Source organism: Chanodichthys erythropterus, chromosome 3, assembly GCF_024489055.1.
Source record: "Chanodichthys erythropterus isolate Z2021 chromosome 3, ASM2448905v1, whole genome shotgun sequence".
In the NCBI taxonomy this organism is placed as follows: domain Eukaryota; kingdom Metazoa; phylum Chordata; class Actinopteri; order Cypriniformes; family Xenocyprididae; genus Chanodichthys; species Chanodichthys erythropterus.
In genome coordinates, this window is record NC_090223.1 from 52,757,944 (window position 1) to 52,776,730 (window position 18,787).

The 18,787-nt window shown below is 36.3% G+C and overlaps 1 protein-coding gene across 2 annotated transcripts in view; it reads right to left on the minus strand.

Moving 5' to 3' along the window:
* Nucleotides 1-123: 123 nt before the first annotated feature.
* LOC137017952 (NACHT, LRR and PYD domains-containing protein 3-like) overlaps nt 124-18,787 on the minus strand; it is a 34,244-nt gene continuing 15,580 nt past the window's right edge. For both annotated transcript variants that reach the window (XM_067382757.1, XM_067382756.1), the window contains exons 4-7: nt 18,511-18,684; nt 10,891-11,052; nt 1,704-1,750; nt 124-1,627 (exon numbers count right to left, since the gene is read on the minus strand). In XM_067382757.1, the coding sequence (XP_067238858.1) occupies nt 1,080-1,627; nt 1,704-1,750; nt 10,891-11,052; nt 18,511-18,684 (931 nt within the window). In that variant the 3' untranslated portion in view covers nt 124-1,079. The remainder of the gene's footprint in view (nt 1,628-1,703; nt 1,751-10,890; nt 11,053-18,510; nt 18,685-18,787) is intronic.

The window sequence follows — 18,787 nt, forward strand, 5'->3', positions numbered from 1 at the left end:
TGCAATGAAAGCAGTATTATTCTGGTAATTTATCTTAAATAAGAGGAACATGAAAACTAAATACACCTTAAACAAATCTAGAAAACTAATTCATATAACTGACATAAAGCACAGTGATGACAGCAGCATTAAACATTTATTTGGCATTTAGTATTTATTAAACATTTCGACATAAAATATGAAGAGTTTAAGCATGAAATTAACAGAAGCAAAAGAGTCAAAACGGATTGAAACAGTCTAGAATTGAATCTCAGAAACAGTTTCTCCAGCAGTGCTTCTGAATGTTGCTTTCAAACACCAAATAATCTTTTTAAATTACAATATTTTTGGGCGAATCTGTTACACTAAAATGACATGATCTCCTGAAAACATCCTGAGGAATATCACACAAATAATATTAATGTTACAACAATCCAGTGACTCCTGAGCATCAAGATTATTTGTGTCCCTTTCTGCTTGACTGACAGAAACAGAAAAACTTCTTAAAACTGAAACTGAACTTCCTCCTGATTCTCTCTGCTAAATCCAGATGTGTGTGTGTGTGTGTGTGTGTTTGTGTGTGTGTGTGTGTGTTTAATGTGACACAGAGACACTGAAGAGTTTATTGAATAAGGAACTCTAAATCCAGCACAGAGGGGTTCATCGTTTCTTCTGCTCAAATAATGTAAAAAAAAAACTTTATTTTTCAGGCTGATCAGACAAAACACTGTTTCTATGGCAACCAGAGCTTCCTGCAGCTGCAGTGATGCGATGACTTTATCAATCTCTGATTGGCTCTTTTGTTTGAACTTTCTCCCATTCATAATACAAGTGCTTTCTATATTATATAATCTTAAATATTATTATTTGTCACAGACTCGTTTCTTTCCTGTTCAACAGTTTCTCTGTATCAGATTCAATCCAAACTCTCTTTTGATGAAGATTCATAAAGTGTTCAAAACATTAAAACAACAAAACATGTAAAACACTGAAATGAACGAGAGACAAACATTCAGCATTAATGGAAATAAACAAAGATCAACTGTGTAACACATAATTAGTATAATTACGCATAATAAATTATTTTTTTACAATGTGTGTCAGTCAGTGTTGTTTAATGTGACACAGAGACACTGAAGAGTTTGTATTATAAAGTGTAAATCCAGCACAGAGGGGTTGATCAGTGAATGTGTGTGTGAATGTGTGTAAGTGTGTGAGTGTGTGTGTGTGTCAGAGACGCTGTAGAAGGACAGAGTGCCGGCCGACACGTCCACAAACACTCCTGCTCTCTTACTGACTGGAGAAGAAGATATGACAGTTTCCTTATAATTGTGACTGACAGTGAATCCGTGATCAGAGCAGATCAGACTCCAGGACTTCTCATTCAGTCCAAACCAACAGTCAATCCCTCCTTTCCTCTTGATTCCTTTATAAGCCACTGATATTCCAGTATAATCTCCACTCCATTCAGCCTCCCAGTAACAGCATCCAGTCAGAGTCTCTCCACACAGAACCTGAGGATAATCAAATCTCTCTGGATGATCAGGATACGACTGATTCTGTCCCACAAACGTCACCTTCCTGTTCTCCTCAGTCAGAACGAGGAAAGGGTTCACTGTGTTTGGATCCAGTGTGAGATCACAGGCGTCTGAACACAACAACAACATTTACAACAAGAACAACATTTACAACAACAAACACTCAAACTGTGATTGAAGACTTACATTTTTGTGGTCCTGCTGTAATCCTGAACTCTCCTCCGTGATCCACACTAGAAAACACACACACACACACACACACACACACACACACACACACACACACACACACACACACACACACACACACACACACACACACACACACACACACACACAATATTATTATTATCATTATTAATGTGTTTTACTCTCTATTATTTTCTCACGTCTCTGAATCTCACATTATTATTTTTTTAGGAGGATCAATAAAGATCATCACAGATTCTCATTGATTCAGTCAGTTTAACTCTTCATCACCATAGCAACCATCCAGATTCCCCTAGCAACCGTACAGGAACATGAAAAGTCATAACACCAGATTATCATACTGATGTATTAAAATATCCATAGCAACTATCTGTGACACATATCAGCCACATAGCAACATCCTAGCAACCACCCAGGATACCCTAGCAAATGTATAGCAACTCCTTGTAACCACCTAAAATACCTTAGCAACCATAAAGCAACTCCATAGCAACCACCTGGAACACCTGGCAAACCACCTAGCAATTGCCTAGCAACCACCCAGAACACCATAGCAACTGCCTAGCAACCACCCAATATACCCTAGCAACTGCCTAGCAATTCCATAGCAACCACTCAGAACATCTTAGCAACCACCTAGCAACCATCAAGAACATCTTAGCAACTGCCTTGTAATGCCTTAGCAACCACCCAGAATACATTAACAAAGACCTAGCAACTCCATAGCAACCACCTAGCCACACCCTAGAAACCACTAAAATCACCCTAGCAACTGCCTAGCAACCACCCAGAACACCCTAACAACCACTTAGTAACACTCTAAAAACCACCCAGAATACCCTAGCAACCACCTAGAAACTCCATAGCAAGCACTCAGAACACCCTAGTAACCACACAGAATACCCTAGCAACAGTGTAATGAAATGAATAAGCCGTTTCTCAGCATCAGAACATCAGAGACACGTGTGGACGGGCTCTTCTGACTCCAGCTGTCAGCAGGCTTAAGGTCTTGCCCTGGCAACTTCCTAGCCACACCCTGGCAACCATTTAGAGCCCCCTAGCAACTGTATACCATCATGAATAAGCCATATTTCAGCACCAGAACTTGATTGGCTCTCTTGCAAGTCACATGTATCACAGGAGTGACTGTCCATCCTCTATCCAGTCTATCCAGGTCATCTGGGAGTGTCAGCGTCAATGCTGTGAACTCTGCTGTGTATTTATTAACATTTTCTGATGCTTTCCACTGTTTCTTTTCTGTAGACACCAGTGTGAAGAGAAAGTGTCTCTGAAGTCAGTTCAGACACAGATGATAATATACTTCTGGCTTACAGTTAAACTGACTCCTGTCTTACTGTTTATTTGTGTCTGATTTAGATCTGAGACTTTTACTAAGCCGACGCCGTACCATTTAAAGGCGACTTATGTAGTTTGGGCTGCACTAGCGCCACCTAGAGGAATCACAAAAACCCTAAACACTACCATCAGCTCTTACAGGTGATTATGAAGGCATGTCTCTACAGGTAAATATAGGCCACTTTCAATAAAAGATCCAATATATTAGAAATACTTTTCACCCTGTTTCTATGTGTCAGGAGAGTGAGAAACTGAGTATCAAACACTCTGTAGAGTGAACGCGAGAGTTTAGCTTATAATAAACAAATCCAATGTACATATCTGCACCGACATGACAGCATACCTGGTTAAAAAAAGTCACAGTTCACCAAATTTTTATATATATATATATATATATATATATATATATATATATATATATATATATATATATATATATATGATTGTGCTATTCACTACTCGCTTTTTTATTTGCTATTTTTATTTTATTGACTGTAGAATTTTACAATTCATGATAAACTCTCTGCTATTTTATTCAGTTATTATACTACTAATTATACTATATTTTACTGTATTTATACTCAACTGATATTTTAGCCTATTTATAATAATAATAATAATAATAATAATAATGCTATAAACCACATATAAAATAAAAGCACAGTATGTCACATACTGTATATTGAACTATTACAACTGACCTTATATTACACTTATATTTCATACAAATTATATTGTACTAAAAAAATGTTCTACCGCTGTAACAAATGTTTTTTTACTATAATATAAAATTTCTATAAAGACATTTATTGTTGTGTTATGAATAATAAAACAAACATTTGTGTGTTAAACTGCAAGCACAAGGTTAGGAGGAAACACCTATAGAAATAAATTATAAAAATGAAAAGGGCCTTAAGATAAATGCTTCAGATTAATAAAGTTTTGAGATGCAAATTATCTTCACACTTTGAAATTGTCCTGTGACATGATTCAAGAGGAAAAGCTAAAATGCTGTTGTTGAAGACAAAAAGCCATTTCCACATTAAAACTGATGTGCACATTTCATGTACATTAAATTACATTACATTAGGAACGTCTCCACAATTATTAACACTGAAAAATAAACCAAATCCATGCTTGAGAAGTTTGAGTTTTCACAGTTCCTCATGACAACGAATAATTTTCAAGTTCAAACTAGAGAGATTCTGAGTAATTGGAGACAAAACCTTTTTCGTACTCCACGCAGATCTGCTGAAATCGGTTGAGAAATGTAAACTTTGTTGCACTTTTTGTCCAAAAAGCCGCAGCTCCCCGTTTAGTAGTAAACAATAGTTTATTTTGCGTTGCGAAATGTGCCATCAAAGAATAACTCTGTAATTTCTGTAATTTTTATTTAATTATAATGTTAAAAATATTTATGGTTGACAACATTTTGAAACCTGTTAACATATATCAAAGAAATTGAGCAGAATGGTATATAGAGGTCAAAATACATGATGAATGTCAATCACTTTTTGGGACTCTGTGTCTGTTGACAGTCACTCACTCTGTGGTTTTGTGGAAAGTTCCTCTGCAAACAGATTTTGACAGTTTTGTTTAATCAACAAACCAAGTTCACAGTATATTTTTGCTGGAAATAACACTGAGGTGTAGAAGGGGAAACTATATATCATGTACAGCTGAATGATGACACTGGTGTCAAACGTAACTCTCGCCTAAACAGCCTGAAGTATTTCCAGTGACTGTAAATGTTGCCGTGGACGTCATGCATGATGTGTTAGAGGGAGTCGCTCCACTTGAGGTCAAACTGATGCTGCCACATTTCATTTCGGAGGAGAAAAGGTTTTCTCTGCAACAACTAAATGAATGAATAGCAGGGTTTGATTATGGCTATGGAAATAAAATAATAAACCCATTGTTAATTATTAATGTCTGATAATGTTATTAAGCAAACTGCAGTACAGATGTGGTGTTTACTAGTGTTGCTTTTCCTGTCAGGTGATTTCATTGTTTCTAACAGCCCATCTTGACCTCCTGTTGAGGGACGTTTGTGACATAATTTCTGTTATAAAAAGGGGTTTGCTGCTTATCTTAAACAAATGATAATAGATCACCACACACATTTTAGGTTTCTTTATCCTTCCTGACAGAATTCCTAAACACCATTTTATGACACATCCGAGTATTATGAATTCATTTGGACCTCTTTCCAAGTTGTGGTACATGAGGTTTGAAGCAAAACATCACCCTCTTATGCCACAGATGTAAGTATTATGCAATTTAAGAAATATTTCAAAAACTCTGGCTCATAAGCATCAGATTCAGCAAATGCACCACTGGAAACGGAGTTCAGCACTCAGTTTTGAAATGAATGTGCCCAATGATTTCCCAGTTGTGATTGCATCTTTGTACAAGGGAGCAACCAATTGCTTGACAAACTGAAGACAGACTCTCATTTTGAGGACAGGACAGGATGCATTTGCCTTTATGAAAGGGGAGAACCTTTATTTGGTGAAGTTATAATCATAATATTTGATGAATGTTTTCATAAAAAGTGTTTATAATGTGTGATGAATGTTTGAAGTGCTTATTCAACAGTTTTATAGCATACTGTAGGAAATACAACTGAGCATACAGTATTATAATTAATGCTGTTAAATAAGAACACAAATAAACAGTATGTGAACAATATTCAATGGATCACTGTGTAATTTCATAATAAAAGTATCTAAATCGTTTACGGATTTAACATTTTATAATGATATTAAATATGTTGCTGTTCATTTAACATCAAGAGATCATTTTATTTGACTTTTTTATATAATCTAAGATTTCTATGAAGATTTTATTTACTGTTGTGGTATGAATAATAAAGTAATCTTACAGACGAGCTCTTTCTCATAAAATCTGACAGCAGATCAGAAGCACCTGCACCGTTGATCAGAGGTGGGAAGCAACAAAGTACATTTACTTCCTTACATTTACTAGAATACATTTTTTTTTGAAAATTAAAGAAGAAAATTTTGAAAATTTGTACTTTAAGAGTAGATTTAAATGTGGGTACTTTTACTTTAACTTGAGTACATTTGTAATGAAAAATCTGTACTTTTACTTCACTTTGACTTTCATCTCTTTACTTTATTTTAATGCAATACTGTACATGTTAAGAATTGCATAGTTTATTCCAAGCACGCTATCTCTCTTTTTTCCTTTTTCCATGAACGATGCCCCATTTACAAATGAATCACACTTTTGAGTTGATTCTGTTCAAAGACTTTATCAAACAAGTTGAATTGTCGAAGCGGTTTCTCACTCAGAGTGGATGAAGCGGCAGTGAACCTACAGTCAATTAAAAGCAAATCTGCAAATGCATCTTTTTTTTCCAGCGATGAAGATCTTCATTAGTTGAACTGCGTATGCTGTCTGTGAACAATTCCACAGGTATCGATTTTATTTCATTTCAATTCATACAGCCAATAGCCTACATTTTACAACCAAACAGATTATTACGCCACGATAACACCAATACAGTATGTAGCATTTCTTTACCATTTTTTGGACGTATATCTTAATTTATACATTAAGTAAACTACCATTGGTCATAGAGTATGAAATGAACACCCGCCGCCCGTGGTAATTGGTGGGTAGCCTATTGTGCAGTGACCGCGCCGGCGACCTGTTCGCCTTGAAAATTAACGCCTTTAAATAAAAATAAAAATAAAAATTCTTTCTGACCCCAAACTTTTGAACGGTAGTGTATAATGTTACAAAAGCTTTGTATTTCAGAGAAATGCTGTTCTTTTGAACTTTATTCATCAAGGAATCCTGAAAAAAAAGGACAACTGTTTTCAACATTAATAATAATAATAATAATAAATGTTTATTGAGCATCAGATCATCATATTAGAATGATTTCTGAAGGATCATGTGACACTGAAGACTGGAGTAATGATGTTAAAAATTCAGCTTTGCCAACGAATAAATTACATTTTAAAATATTTTCAAATAGAAAACAGTTATTTTAAATTTTAATAATATTTCACAATATGACTGTTTTACTGTATTTTTAATTAAATAAATGCAGCCTTGGTGAGCAGACAAAACTTTTAAACTTTTAAAAACAATAAAAATCTTATCATTTCCAAACTTTTGACTGGTAGTGTACATCACTTGTATTATTTAATCACATGAGTATGAATGTTGAGTTAATAAAAAATAAGTTAAAATGATGTTTCAGGAACATCAAACTAATGTGTAAATATGAATGCAATGTGCAAAGATTCGTGTAGCTGTGTACGTTCATATCCTGTTCTCATCTGTTTGCCTGTTTATCGTATGCTTCATCAGTAAGGTGTAATCTGACTGAGTTTGGTCTTTCTTTATCACTGTATTAGTGATGCATTAGATGTATTAGTATTAGAACATTCCACTATATTTATTAGAAGTATTATTATTCTCTATATTCATTATCATTACTGTTAATTTATTATGCATGATGACCGCACATCTGAATCTGAACCGCACCACATTAAAGTAAAAGGTAGACGATATCAGGGAGGACGTTTTTGGAGGACTCCTGCGCAGACTGTCTATTACATGTGTTATAATCACAGACAGAGACTAATTATTCAAAACGCATAAATGCTGTAAATAAAATAATATTTAAAAAAAATTACATTATTTGACACTTAACAGTCAAAAAACGTGCAATCAGATCGCTGTGATTACAGCATTGTGTGACAATTAATTGTCAATCTTTATTCTTAATGCCAAGAATAGTTTGACTAACTTAAAATCAGCCATTTCTTTCAGCTTATTTAATATTCTAGCTTTTTATCATTTTAACATTATGGTGACTTCAAAACAGTACAGTAGTAAACCATTACACGTCTTACAGTGTCATGGTGAAAGACAAATATATTATTTTGAATTCACAGTAAAACAAGAGCAGTAAATTACTGTGATGTTTGCATCTTTCTGCTGTTCACAGTCAATGGTAAGAAAGTGACCCAGCATGCATTGATTTCACAGTACATTTCTGACTACCATCATTTATTTTAAAATAATACACTGTACAACTTTACAGTGTAAATCTGCAGTAATTAACTGTAATTAACTGTAATTAAAAGTACTGTCGTTTTTTACAGTTTATCGCTTGATTTAAAGGGTCATGAAACCCCCCTGTTTTACCCTGGTTGTTCACACCTCAAAGCTCAAAAAAGTCTGTTAAAATGGGCGTGTAAATCTCTGGAAAAGTGGGAGTGTAGAGGGGGAGAAGAGGGAAGAGAACAACCAATGAAGCACAGACCCAGAACACACTCATTATACAGAATAATGAATATTAATATATGAGCACGGAGAAAATGACAACAATCTCACAAGCACAAGGGAGAAATGCGAAAGAATATTTAATAGGGCTACTTTGATTACGTTTACGAGCACTACAGTCTCAAAATCAGTCTTTTGTTCATCAGAATAATCGTGTTGTCGCGTTCAGATACACCACTGTATCAGTGTCCAGTTTGCACATCTAATTCATTTGAAGAAGACTTGATGAAATATGTACACTGTGCTGGTTAATGTTTGGTGCAGGAGAATGTGTGAAGTAAAAACTTTAAACACGGATACTTTATTCTGTATGAGCTGCCGCGAAGCTCCGCGCTGAAACTGATCATATGCGCTCTCCGCGTCTATATCATAACAGTCGTATTTTTCATGTGTTCGTATTCAAACTCCAGCCTTGATGCATCGCGAGCAAAATACAAACAACACTCGTGCTGTGCTGAAGGAAACAGCCTACGACTCACGTGTTTGAACGCAGCTAGAGCAGGCAGAGGTGAATGAGCCGCACTTTTGTGACATTTGAATTCTCCGCTGTAATGTGATCTCACGCGAACATATTTTCCATTTGTGCTGGTAGATTACAGCAAAACAATCCACATGCACACAAACCTCTGCTCTGGCTGCGTCGCAGGAAAACACATTGTGTTGTAGCACTGAGGAAACGAACACCAACGATATGTCTCTGAATGACAAGAGACCGAGGCGAGAGAAGTGATACTTCCTCATGCATAATACCGTAATTATAATCGTATGCATACTACGGCGCAGTGAATGGATTAAATGAGCTTTATGTCATGAATATATGTCGAGAATCGCTAAAAACGTTCTACGTCAGCATGTTCGACCATGCCCATACTTGGGCCGAAAGTACACGATTACGTCAGATTTCGTGACGTTGCTCCGACTCAACTTTTCAAACCGGAAGACAGAAATCGCTCTGAAAAATGCAAAAATAAATATTTTTCACTTATGAATAACATTAAATGAGAACCTTTAGTGTTTTCAATGATGTGCAGCCTATACATATCTGTTTACATCTCAAAAAAAGTGTTATGGGGTTTCATGACCCTTTAAACTTCATTTACAGTTTATTACTGTTAAAATACAATTCACTGATTCACAGTGTCATCAATTCACTGTCTTTTATCTTACACGCTTTCATCCTACCCTTTTAACACACAGCAAAACCCTGTAGTGTCCACAATATAAAGAGTAAAAGTAACACTGAAGCAGTGTTGCCGTTAATGATATAATTATTAATCATTAATCATTAGTGAATGACTAAAGCAGAATCACTTCAGGAAAGAGAAAAAAACAAGAACTACAGCTGACTATAAAAGAAAACAGTAAATCTCTCAAGGTCTCAGCAGAGGATTAAACAACTCCACAAACAGCATTACAGCTTCACTTATTACTAACCAGGGGTGCGTTTCCTAAAAGCATCGTTAGCAAACTATGATGGCAAGTTCCACTGAACATCTCATCCAGTGTCTAATTGAGATTCCACTCATTTAAAGGTGCTCTAAGTGATGTCAAAACATTTTTGTCACATACAGCAAACATCTCCACACTATCCGCTAGCTGCCTGTCTCCTGAACACACTGTAAAAAAACGTGGTCTCTGTAGTCGCCACAAGCTCCAAAAACGGCAACAAAAACAAACTGGTGCAGGAGGGGAGGAGGCGGAGGGAGGGTCTAGCTTGCCTCTGTTTTGTTTGACAACACTTCGAACGTCAACAGGAAGTTACTCCGCTCAGGATCGCTTAGAGAACCTTTAATTATGAAGAATTTCAAATACACTGTTCACAAAAAAAGATTTGAAATGTGTCAGCCAAACACACACAGACAACAAGAATCAGCATATTAATCACAACAATTTATTCATGCTGCAATGCATGCTGGTCATGTCATGGTGAGATTTGTCCTGTGCTGGTTCCCAGCATGCACTGCTACATGAAACTTTTAATGTCACCATCGTTGAGATTCATATGCTGATACTTGATGTCTGTGTGTGTCTGAACGTTAGAGTAGTTCAACATGTTTTGTGCACAATGTGTTTTTAAATCCTTCATAACAACTGATTACCACAATATTGCTGGATATCATGCTGTAAAACCACATCTATCAAATTTAAACTTAATTTTTCATATAAACTAGATTCTGGATCAGATCAGTGAATCTGGCCACTCAATGTTGATTGTGTCACTGTCAGTACATAACCAAAATCACTTGACTGCATTTTCTCTGGCTATTCTTGACAAATGTGCTTTAAAAACACAATCAGCAAAAGACAAAGTGACGTTGAAAAGTCAAGAGCCCAACAAAAACAAACACTGTTCAACACAATGGTGACTTCAGTTGTTATAAATATAAGTTGGGCTTTTTGAGCAATCTTTTTTGTGAGAAACAAAACAACTTCTCTTGACAACACACAGAGACATGATGATTGTTAATGTTCAACATACTTGAGTTTTTCCAGATGTTTAAGTGTATCAGAGAGCAGCTTCTTTCCTGATTCTCCTGGGTGATTGTAGCTCAGATCCAGCTCTCTCAGGTGTGAAGGGTTTGAACTCAGAGCTGATGCCAGAGCAGCACAGCCTTCCTCTGACACCATACAGCCAGATAATCTACAACAACAAGTGTTCATGTTAGTGTGCTTCATTCTTACAATTTTTTTCCTAGGATTTGTGATGCAGCAGCTGGGACACGGGATATGGGATGCTGAGGGTTCTGCAGCACCCCTTCTACAGGACTGTAAATATGACAACAAAAAGTTTCAGAAACAAATCACTACATTTTATGTTTTGACTAAGGCATTTAAATGTTACTGGTTAGTGGGCCATAACATTTTAGATTTCATGTTCTCACCAATATGCAGGCATGTGATCAGCTAAAGACAAAACAAGAAGAAAAATCTGTTTTCCACCATTCAAAATGACTATACAACAACAACAACAATTATTATTATTTTATTATTGTGTAAATGTAAACAATTCAGTAAAGAAATACAATGCTATTGCAATAATACTACTGCACTGTACAACAATTCTATTATAATTTATCAATAACGATATTAATGTGATAATTTGTTAGTTGAACACAGTTTTATTTCTTTTATTTTCACATTATTTACAGTGGTGTAGTAGTGACTTAGGTGGTGGACATACTGTGATTTTACCTCACCCATGTACATGTACACGCATACAGGTAAATGTATCTATGTCTAGTGCAATAGTGCCCAATCCTGTTGAAGATCTACCTTCCTGAAGTTCAGCTCCAACCCTGACACAGATACAGCTGAACCAGCTGATTAAGACCTTCAGGAACACTTTATAATTACAGACAGTGTGTTAAAACAGGGTTGGATCTGAACTCTGCAGGTAGGTTGATCACCACGAACCGGATTGGGTACCTCTGGTCTAGTGTATATTGTTTTGTTGGCTGTTATATACACTTGTAGTCATGTGGCCCATTTCAATAAGGAGTCTGAGTTAAAACTTGAACTCTGAGTTGACATACCCTTGGATGGGAAACTCAGAGTTTTTGGTTTCAGAACAGCTGAACTGAGTTAGTTCAATCAACTGAGTAGGTTGACTCTGAGTTAAGCGCCATGACTATGAAAGCCATGATCAACGGAGCTCCGATGTTACGATTCACCATTCACCAACAGCACCCAACAAAATACGTCCGCATACTTCTGAGTCAATACAAGTTTAATTCTTTTTTAGCAACGTTATAATATCAGAGGTGAAAACTGTCAGAACGGTTATTAAACTAATATTAATTTTCATGGTAAGTTATCCCACAGGCAAAACAAGCCCAAATAATAATAATAATTTAAGTGCATTTTTCTTATTTTGCAGATCATTTCCCAATGGGCTAAGAAAAATACGGCAGCGGCTATTTACACTAAGTGGAATTAACATACTTTCTTAGTAATAGATGCTTATTTACACTTAATAAAAATAGTGATATACTCTATTTATCATGTAAAAGTAGCAGTTCTTTGCAATAAGTTTAAACAGTAATTAGATGCTATTTATACTTTACACTGACAGATACTATTTGCCCCTCAGTATTGTACATTAACAGGATGCAATAAATGTGTAAATGATTATTACAAATTGATTATAACTGTGTAATGAAAATTATAAATACTATAAAAATCATTATTAAACAGTCGTTAGGCACTTTACTTGCACTTTTAGAACATTTTCATTTTTACTGAAAATAAATGCATTTCTGATGTGACGTAATGGGAAAAAGGAGAAGAGCGAGCTTGGCAAAAGGTGGACTCGAACCTGGGTCAATCCAGGTAGCTCTTACTTGCCTTAAGCTGCAGTCACACTAGACTTTGAATGTGTGAAATTGGATGCTGCAACGGTTGTGATATGACGTCACTGTCTACAGCGTCTTTTTTTATAAACATGAATTCAACATATAACACAGTAATACATTAAAAATGTAAAAATATACAACCTACTCAACTTTACTGCAAAAATATCATTCTTTGAATTCAGCCAAGAGGTCATGACGTGACAAACCGATCTTCTACTGGTCGCACATCATGAATTCACAGGTCAGAGTTCACCAAACTTGAACTTTGGAATGTAGCGAAATGCAAAATTTTTCGCACAAGATTGCGTTTCCGGTCTGATGCATCCACATGCGATTGAATTGAAGTCAATGGAACGAAAAGCGCAGTGTGACTGAACCTTTACACGCTACTGCCTACACCACTAAAGCCGTTGAATCACACATGTCGTTTTTAACCTTGTGTGACATTGGTGGGTAACATGCAAACTGGAAAGCGGGACTTCATACCTTCGTTATGAAAAAGCGATCGCGGAATGAATCCAATCTGTCGCACTTGGGTACATTGTTTATGAAAGCGTCCAGTGGAAAACATCCAACAGCACTTTTTTATATATTACACTTTTTTTTTTTTTACATCAGATTTTACCTTAACATTCTGCCCTCCATCATTGTTCTTCAAGAAATTATGTAATCTGAGAACCGTTTATGTTGTAAAACTGTACTGGACGTGTTAGAGAAGAAAGTAGGAGGCGAATGACTCAGAGGCAAAATCCTATCAATGGCTCGTTCTGTATGCACTGACACCTGCCATCAGGTGACAGTGCATACAGAAGTCATACGTCTGTGTATGTATTGAGACAAAAGATTGTTTTTTTGGAGACTGAATGCTGTCTGCTGCCTGAATGACTGGCCATCAATCTAGTATTTGTGAATGTATGAAGACAAAAGATAATGTGTATGACTGGCAATCGATGTAGTTTCTGGGACAATGGTATAGGTGGGATAATCCGTGGCTAGGTGTGTATTATACAATTTCAATGCATGTTGCTTCATGTCAGGTGGTACTTTGCCTTAAAATCGTGTAATGCACACTTAAGCCCTATTCGGATGGGATCAGTTTTATATGGAGAGGTGGGGTAAAGTAATTATTACCAGAGCTTCTCAGTGATTTTAGTCCAAATGTGCCATCTCAGTTATCATTACGGACAATGTCAGTAAAGATTATGGCGACTTTTACCTTCTGTAAAAAGGTCTGGAAAAAATACTTCAGGTAATGTTAGTGTCATTTCTGGTTTAAAAGTAGCTTTCCACATTTTTTCAAGTATGGAGGCACTTGAAGAAGCAATTAGTTGCTGTCTAGGTGGTGGGAACAAGTTTGTGGCAAACCTCATAATAAATCATTCGACCGGACCTAACTGTTAGGGGTGTTGCAGAACATAGAAGACACTGTTCGGTACGTACCTCGGTTTTGGGGTCATGGTTCGTACGATTTCGGTACAATAAGAAAAATAAACACTTTACATTAGGGTCTCACTATTATCTAACTATTAACTATGACCTTTGCCTCAAACTCCCAATTACTGCTTATTTAATAGTTGGTAAGGCAGTTATTAAGTTTAGGTATTGGTTAGGATTAAGGGATGTAGAATATTAATATCTGATTTATAAGTACTAACAGCTAATATCCTAGTAGTATGCATGCTAATAAGCAACCAAGTGAGAATTGGGCCAGACAAAGGGACAAATACACAATGCTAGGTTTCTTTTATTTAATTTTGAACAGACAGTAGTGCAAATCACAATTTGTTCCACCTAGTGGCATTTAGTCCCCTAGTTGGTACAGTACAGCCTCCTTTATTGTATGAAGCACTAAGCAGAATGCACTCTTGCATTTGAATTTTTTGCAGGGCTGATAAAAACAAAAGGTATTTGGTCACAATCAGCTACAAAACTGAAAAGCACCTTGTGTTATAAAAGTACAAAATAAAGAGAATAATGAAAAATAAAACTTGTATATTATCAGAGTTACAATTTGCTCCACTTAAAAACTGTATTTAAACATTCAAAGCTTAAGCCCAACAGTCCTATAATTAAATGGTTAATTCACCCAAAAATGAAAATGATCTCATGATTTATTCACCCTCAAGCCATCCAAGGTGTATATGGATGGTGTATCTTCTTTCGGACGGACACAACTGGAGATATATTTAACTCCAGGGGGTTAATAAAGGCCTTCTGAAGCGAAGCAATGCGTTTTTGTAGGAAAAATTCAAATAACTAGCTTCCGGTGAACGACCTTACTCAGAATGCACAAGTTGACTTGCGCCGAATGAGTAAATTCCTGACGCGATGTACAGTATGACGCAGGATGTAGGAGTATTGTAAGCTTAGACGCCTCTCACAGATCAAACAAATAGGGCTGTGCAACAAACTTAACAGAATGTCTCTTATATCAAAATTCTCCAACATTTCTCTTTAAAATTTTCTCGTTTTAGATTTAATTTGTAATTCATGACCTGTGTGTTGTTTTGCTCTCTCCTCTGCATCTCCGTGTTCGTCATTGCGTCATCACATCAGGTCAAAGGTTTCTTCCACCCAAAATGACGTGCGCATTCTGCATAAGGTGGTTAGCCGGAAGCTAGTTATTTGAATTTATAAAGTTTTAAATATGGATATTTTTCTTACAAAAACGCTTAGCTTCAGAAGGCCTTTACCCCCTGGAGTCGTATGGATTACTTTTTTTTTTTTGTATAGATGCATTATTTTTTGTCTTCGAAACGCGGCCCCACATTCACAACCACTATAAAATTGGAGGACTAAGGATATTTTTAAATATATCTCCAATTGTGTTTGTCTGAAAGAAAATAGTCATATACACCTAGAATGGCTTGAGCAGCAGAGCAGCAGCAGATACACAGGATATGGGATGTTGAGGGTCCTGCAGCACTCCTTCTACAGGACTGTAAATACACCACTGCAAAAAGTTTCAGAAACAAATAAATACATTTTATGTTTTGACTAAGGCATTCTATGGTCGTATCCAAATTATAATATAATGAGATTGGCTACCTTTAATTAGGCTGCTCTTACATGACAGAAGACTGCTACATTCTGCAGCTTTAACATAAAATAACCTTTACTTTATTTTTAGATATTTAAATTTTGAAGGAGTCCATGACAAATTATTTTCTCCTACTTCCTGCACACATATCCATACATCCCTCAAATTGTAAACTTTTCTGACGCTGCACTTAGTTAGCCTGACTACGTCAGACTTCCTACTTCCGCTCAATTTCATTTGGATGCAGTTCGCTCGGTTATGGAGAACATTCAACTCAAACTGAAGCCAGCTGTGTTTAAAAGATCTAATCCTAAGTTTGAGAGTTGGCTACAAATATTTTCTTGTTTCACTCTGTCAAAAATAAGTTTAGAGCCCGTGATTGTACCGTGTATGCGTAGATTAACTTCGCATAATCTGCAAAAGTCGTTTACAGCCATGTTCACTCCGGTATTTCGCTCGCATCATCATGTGTTTACAACAGGTTTACAGTGGAAGTTCAATCATAGATTTGAGCTCGATGCATGATGCCTGTGCTTCGATGAGGCTGTAAAGGCGCATACCATACGTCATAACTAAACGTATCTGATTGGCTTACGGGTAACCAATGATTTTAAACTTCAGACAATCGCCCCCTAGCGAGAGAGTAAACACTTCTCTATTATGCCATTCCAGACTCTGTCTACGAAGCAAAGTGAAGTAGCAGAGTCTGGTATTACCAGGCTAGCACTTAGTTGCCTCAGGTGGAGGATTTGAACACTCCTTGTTCATCTTACAGGCTTATAGTTATTCACAACATAAATCACGAACTGCTGGCAAAGACTTTGTCTTCTTGCTTAGAGAATCTCTTACCCATAATTATTAAGAATTGTGGGATTACAGATTTAAGAATCTGTTTAAGATCTGATGACCTTACATCCTGACATAAACTCACATGAAATACTAAGGTGAAGTACATTGTATTTAGCATTTAAGGTAAAGATGACCACATCAGATGAATGATTCTGTTTAGCAAAGTTTCTAGCAAGAGTTTTCTGCCAGTTCCTGTTTCTCTTTATTGTGTCTAATGAGACAGATTACTGAGATTCTCACCTTTAGTCGTTAATGGCTCTTGGAGCCCCTCTCCCATTCTTTGAATATGTATGCTGATTGGATTAGGACTTGTGACACTCTAGCGTCTGGGGCGGGTACCTATACCTGAATACTTAATTTGCATGCTTTGTTGTCTCCCTGGTGCTTTGTCTCAATCAATAAGCACTGCCCCATAAAATGTATATAAACTTCAATGTACACTGCCTTAGTCAGATTTTGGATGACCACAGCGATGCACAGCGTGTTTCTCAATAAAGAGTAATTTCTGCTTAAAGATATCCCAAAGTCTCCTGGTTTATGCTTCTGAGATTTCCAACAGAATGAACAAATCAACTTTAATAATGGTTGTAATTGTTGTAATAATCAGATGCACACTGAATCATTCATTCAGTCAGCTTTTCCTTTTAGGGTACATTAACATGACACTGATGTACTAAAAACTCTGTACAGATGATAAAATTATCAAAACAATCCCTGTTCATACGGTTCCACGAAAATGACTAAAAACGCTATATTATGCATGCCAGACAAGTAGTCGGCCATGTTACTTTGTAAAGAAAGACTACGTGCCTGCACATAAGCATTGTTTTACAGAGCAGTCGCACCAAGCGGGCATACCTATGCACCTTATTTTTACAGTTTACTGCACTTTGCTATAGTGGCTAATTAATCAGAAGACTCCCACATTCACAGAAAACACCTCACCTTTGTGTTGAAAAATAAGGTGGATGAACACGTAATACTCATGTGCATGCCGTCACAGTTTTCATGGTATTTGGCAGAATTTAAGTATTTGGATTTAAGTATTTGGCCGAAGTTAGACTGCTGACGTTCAATCAAATGATTAAGACAAATTGTATGCAACATTTGCCGGCTTATGTTTGTATGGAGAAAATGTAAGCCAAAAAATACAATGACACCTTTAAAAGTGTATATCACAGGATTCAGAGATAGATGAACTCTACAGTGGGGTTTATTGGAAAGTATGTGGGATGACAGGAAATGCAGGTAATTATAATGATGATAGATGGAACAAGGACAGCAAATAAATCAAGATCAACAGTTCTATGTTGGCAGGTGAGACGAGCACACAAAGAGACCAGAATGAGGGAGAAAACTCAAAGAGCAGACGGTGGAGTAATCCAAGGGACTATATGCAATAATTTTAGCTAATCATAACAGTGGCCATTTCTGACAAGTCTTAAAGGAGCCACGGTACTAAAACGGAGCGCATTAGACAGAGTTTAAAAAAAAACTTTTTTTTGCAATTATGACTTTTATTTTTACTAACTTTATAAACATTAAAAGATAAACCTCAAACAACATTTAAAAAAAAAAGTTATGCCATGACCATTTTATTTAGGCTCTGAATGCTATATAACCTTACATTAGACCTTTATTGAAAGCTTAAATGATTCTTAACCATGTCAAAAAAAAGGAAAGTAGAACATTAAACGATGTCTTAAAATTAAACCCCATTTTCTTTAGGAAATTCTGATTAAGTGGGACACTTGTATTGTCAGTGGAAAACTTCTATTTCCTTCCTAAACATTCAAGAAAAAGGGACTGTCTGTACTTAGACATTTACATATTGAATGAATCAGTGTGAAAGCCAAACCTCAGTGTGTTGAGTTGACAGTTTGAACTCTTTAGTCCAGCACAGAGCAGCTTCACTGCTGAATCCTGCAGGTCATTGTTACTCAGGTCAAGCTCTCTCAGGGGGGAGTTTGAGGATTGTAGAGCTGAAGCCACAATTTCACAGTGTTGATCAGTGAGTTTACAGCCTGCCAATCTGAAAAAGAAGAACTCTGCTTAAAAGGCATGCTGGTGTCTCTATAAGGTTGCAAGAATTTCTTGATTAACAAACTTCACCAGAAAAGATGGTTGACCATTCA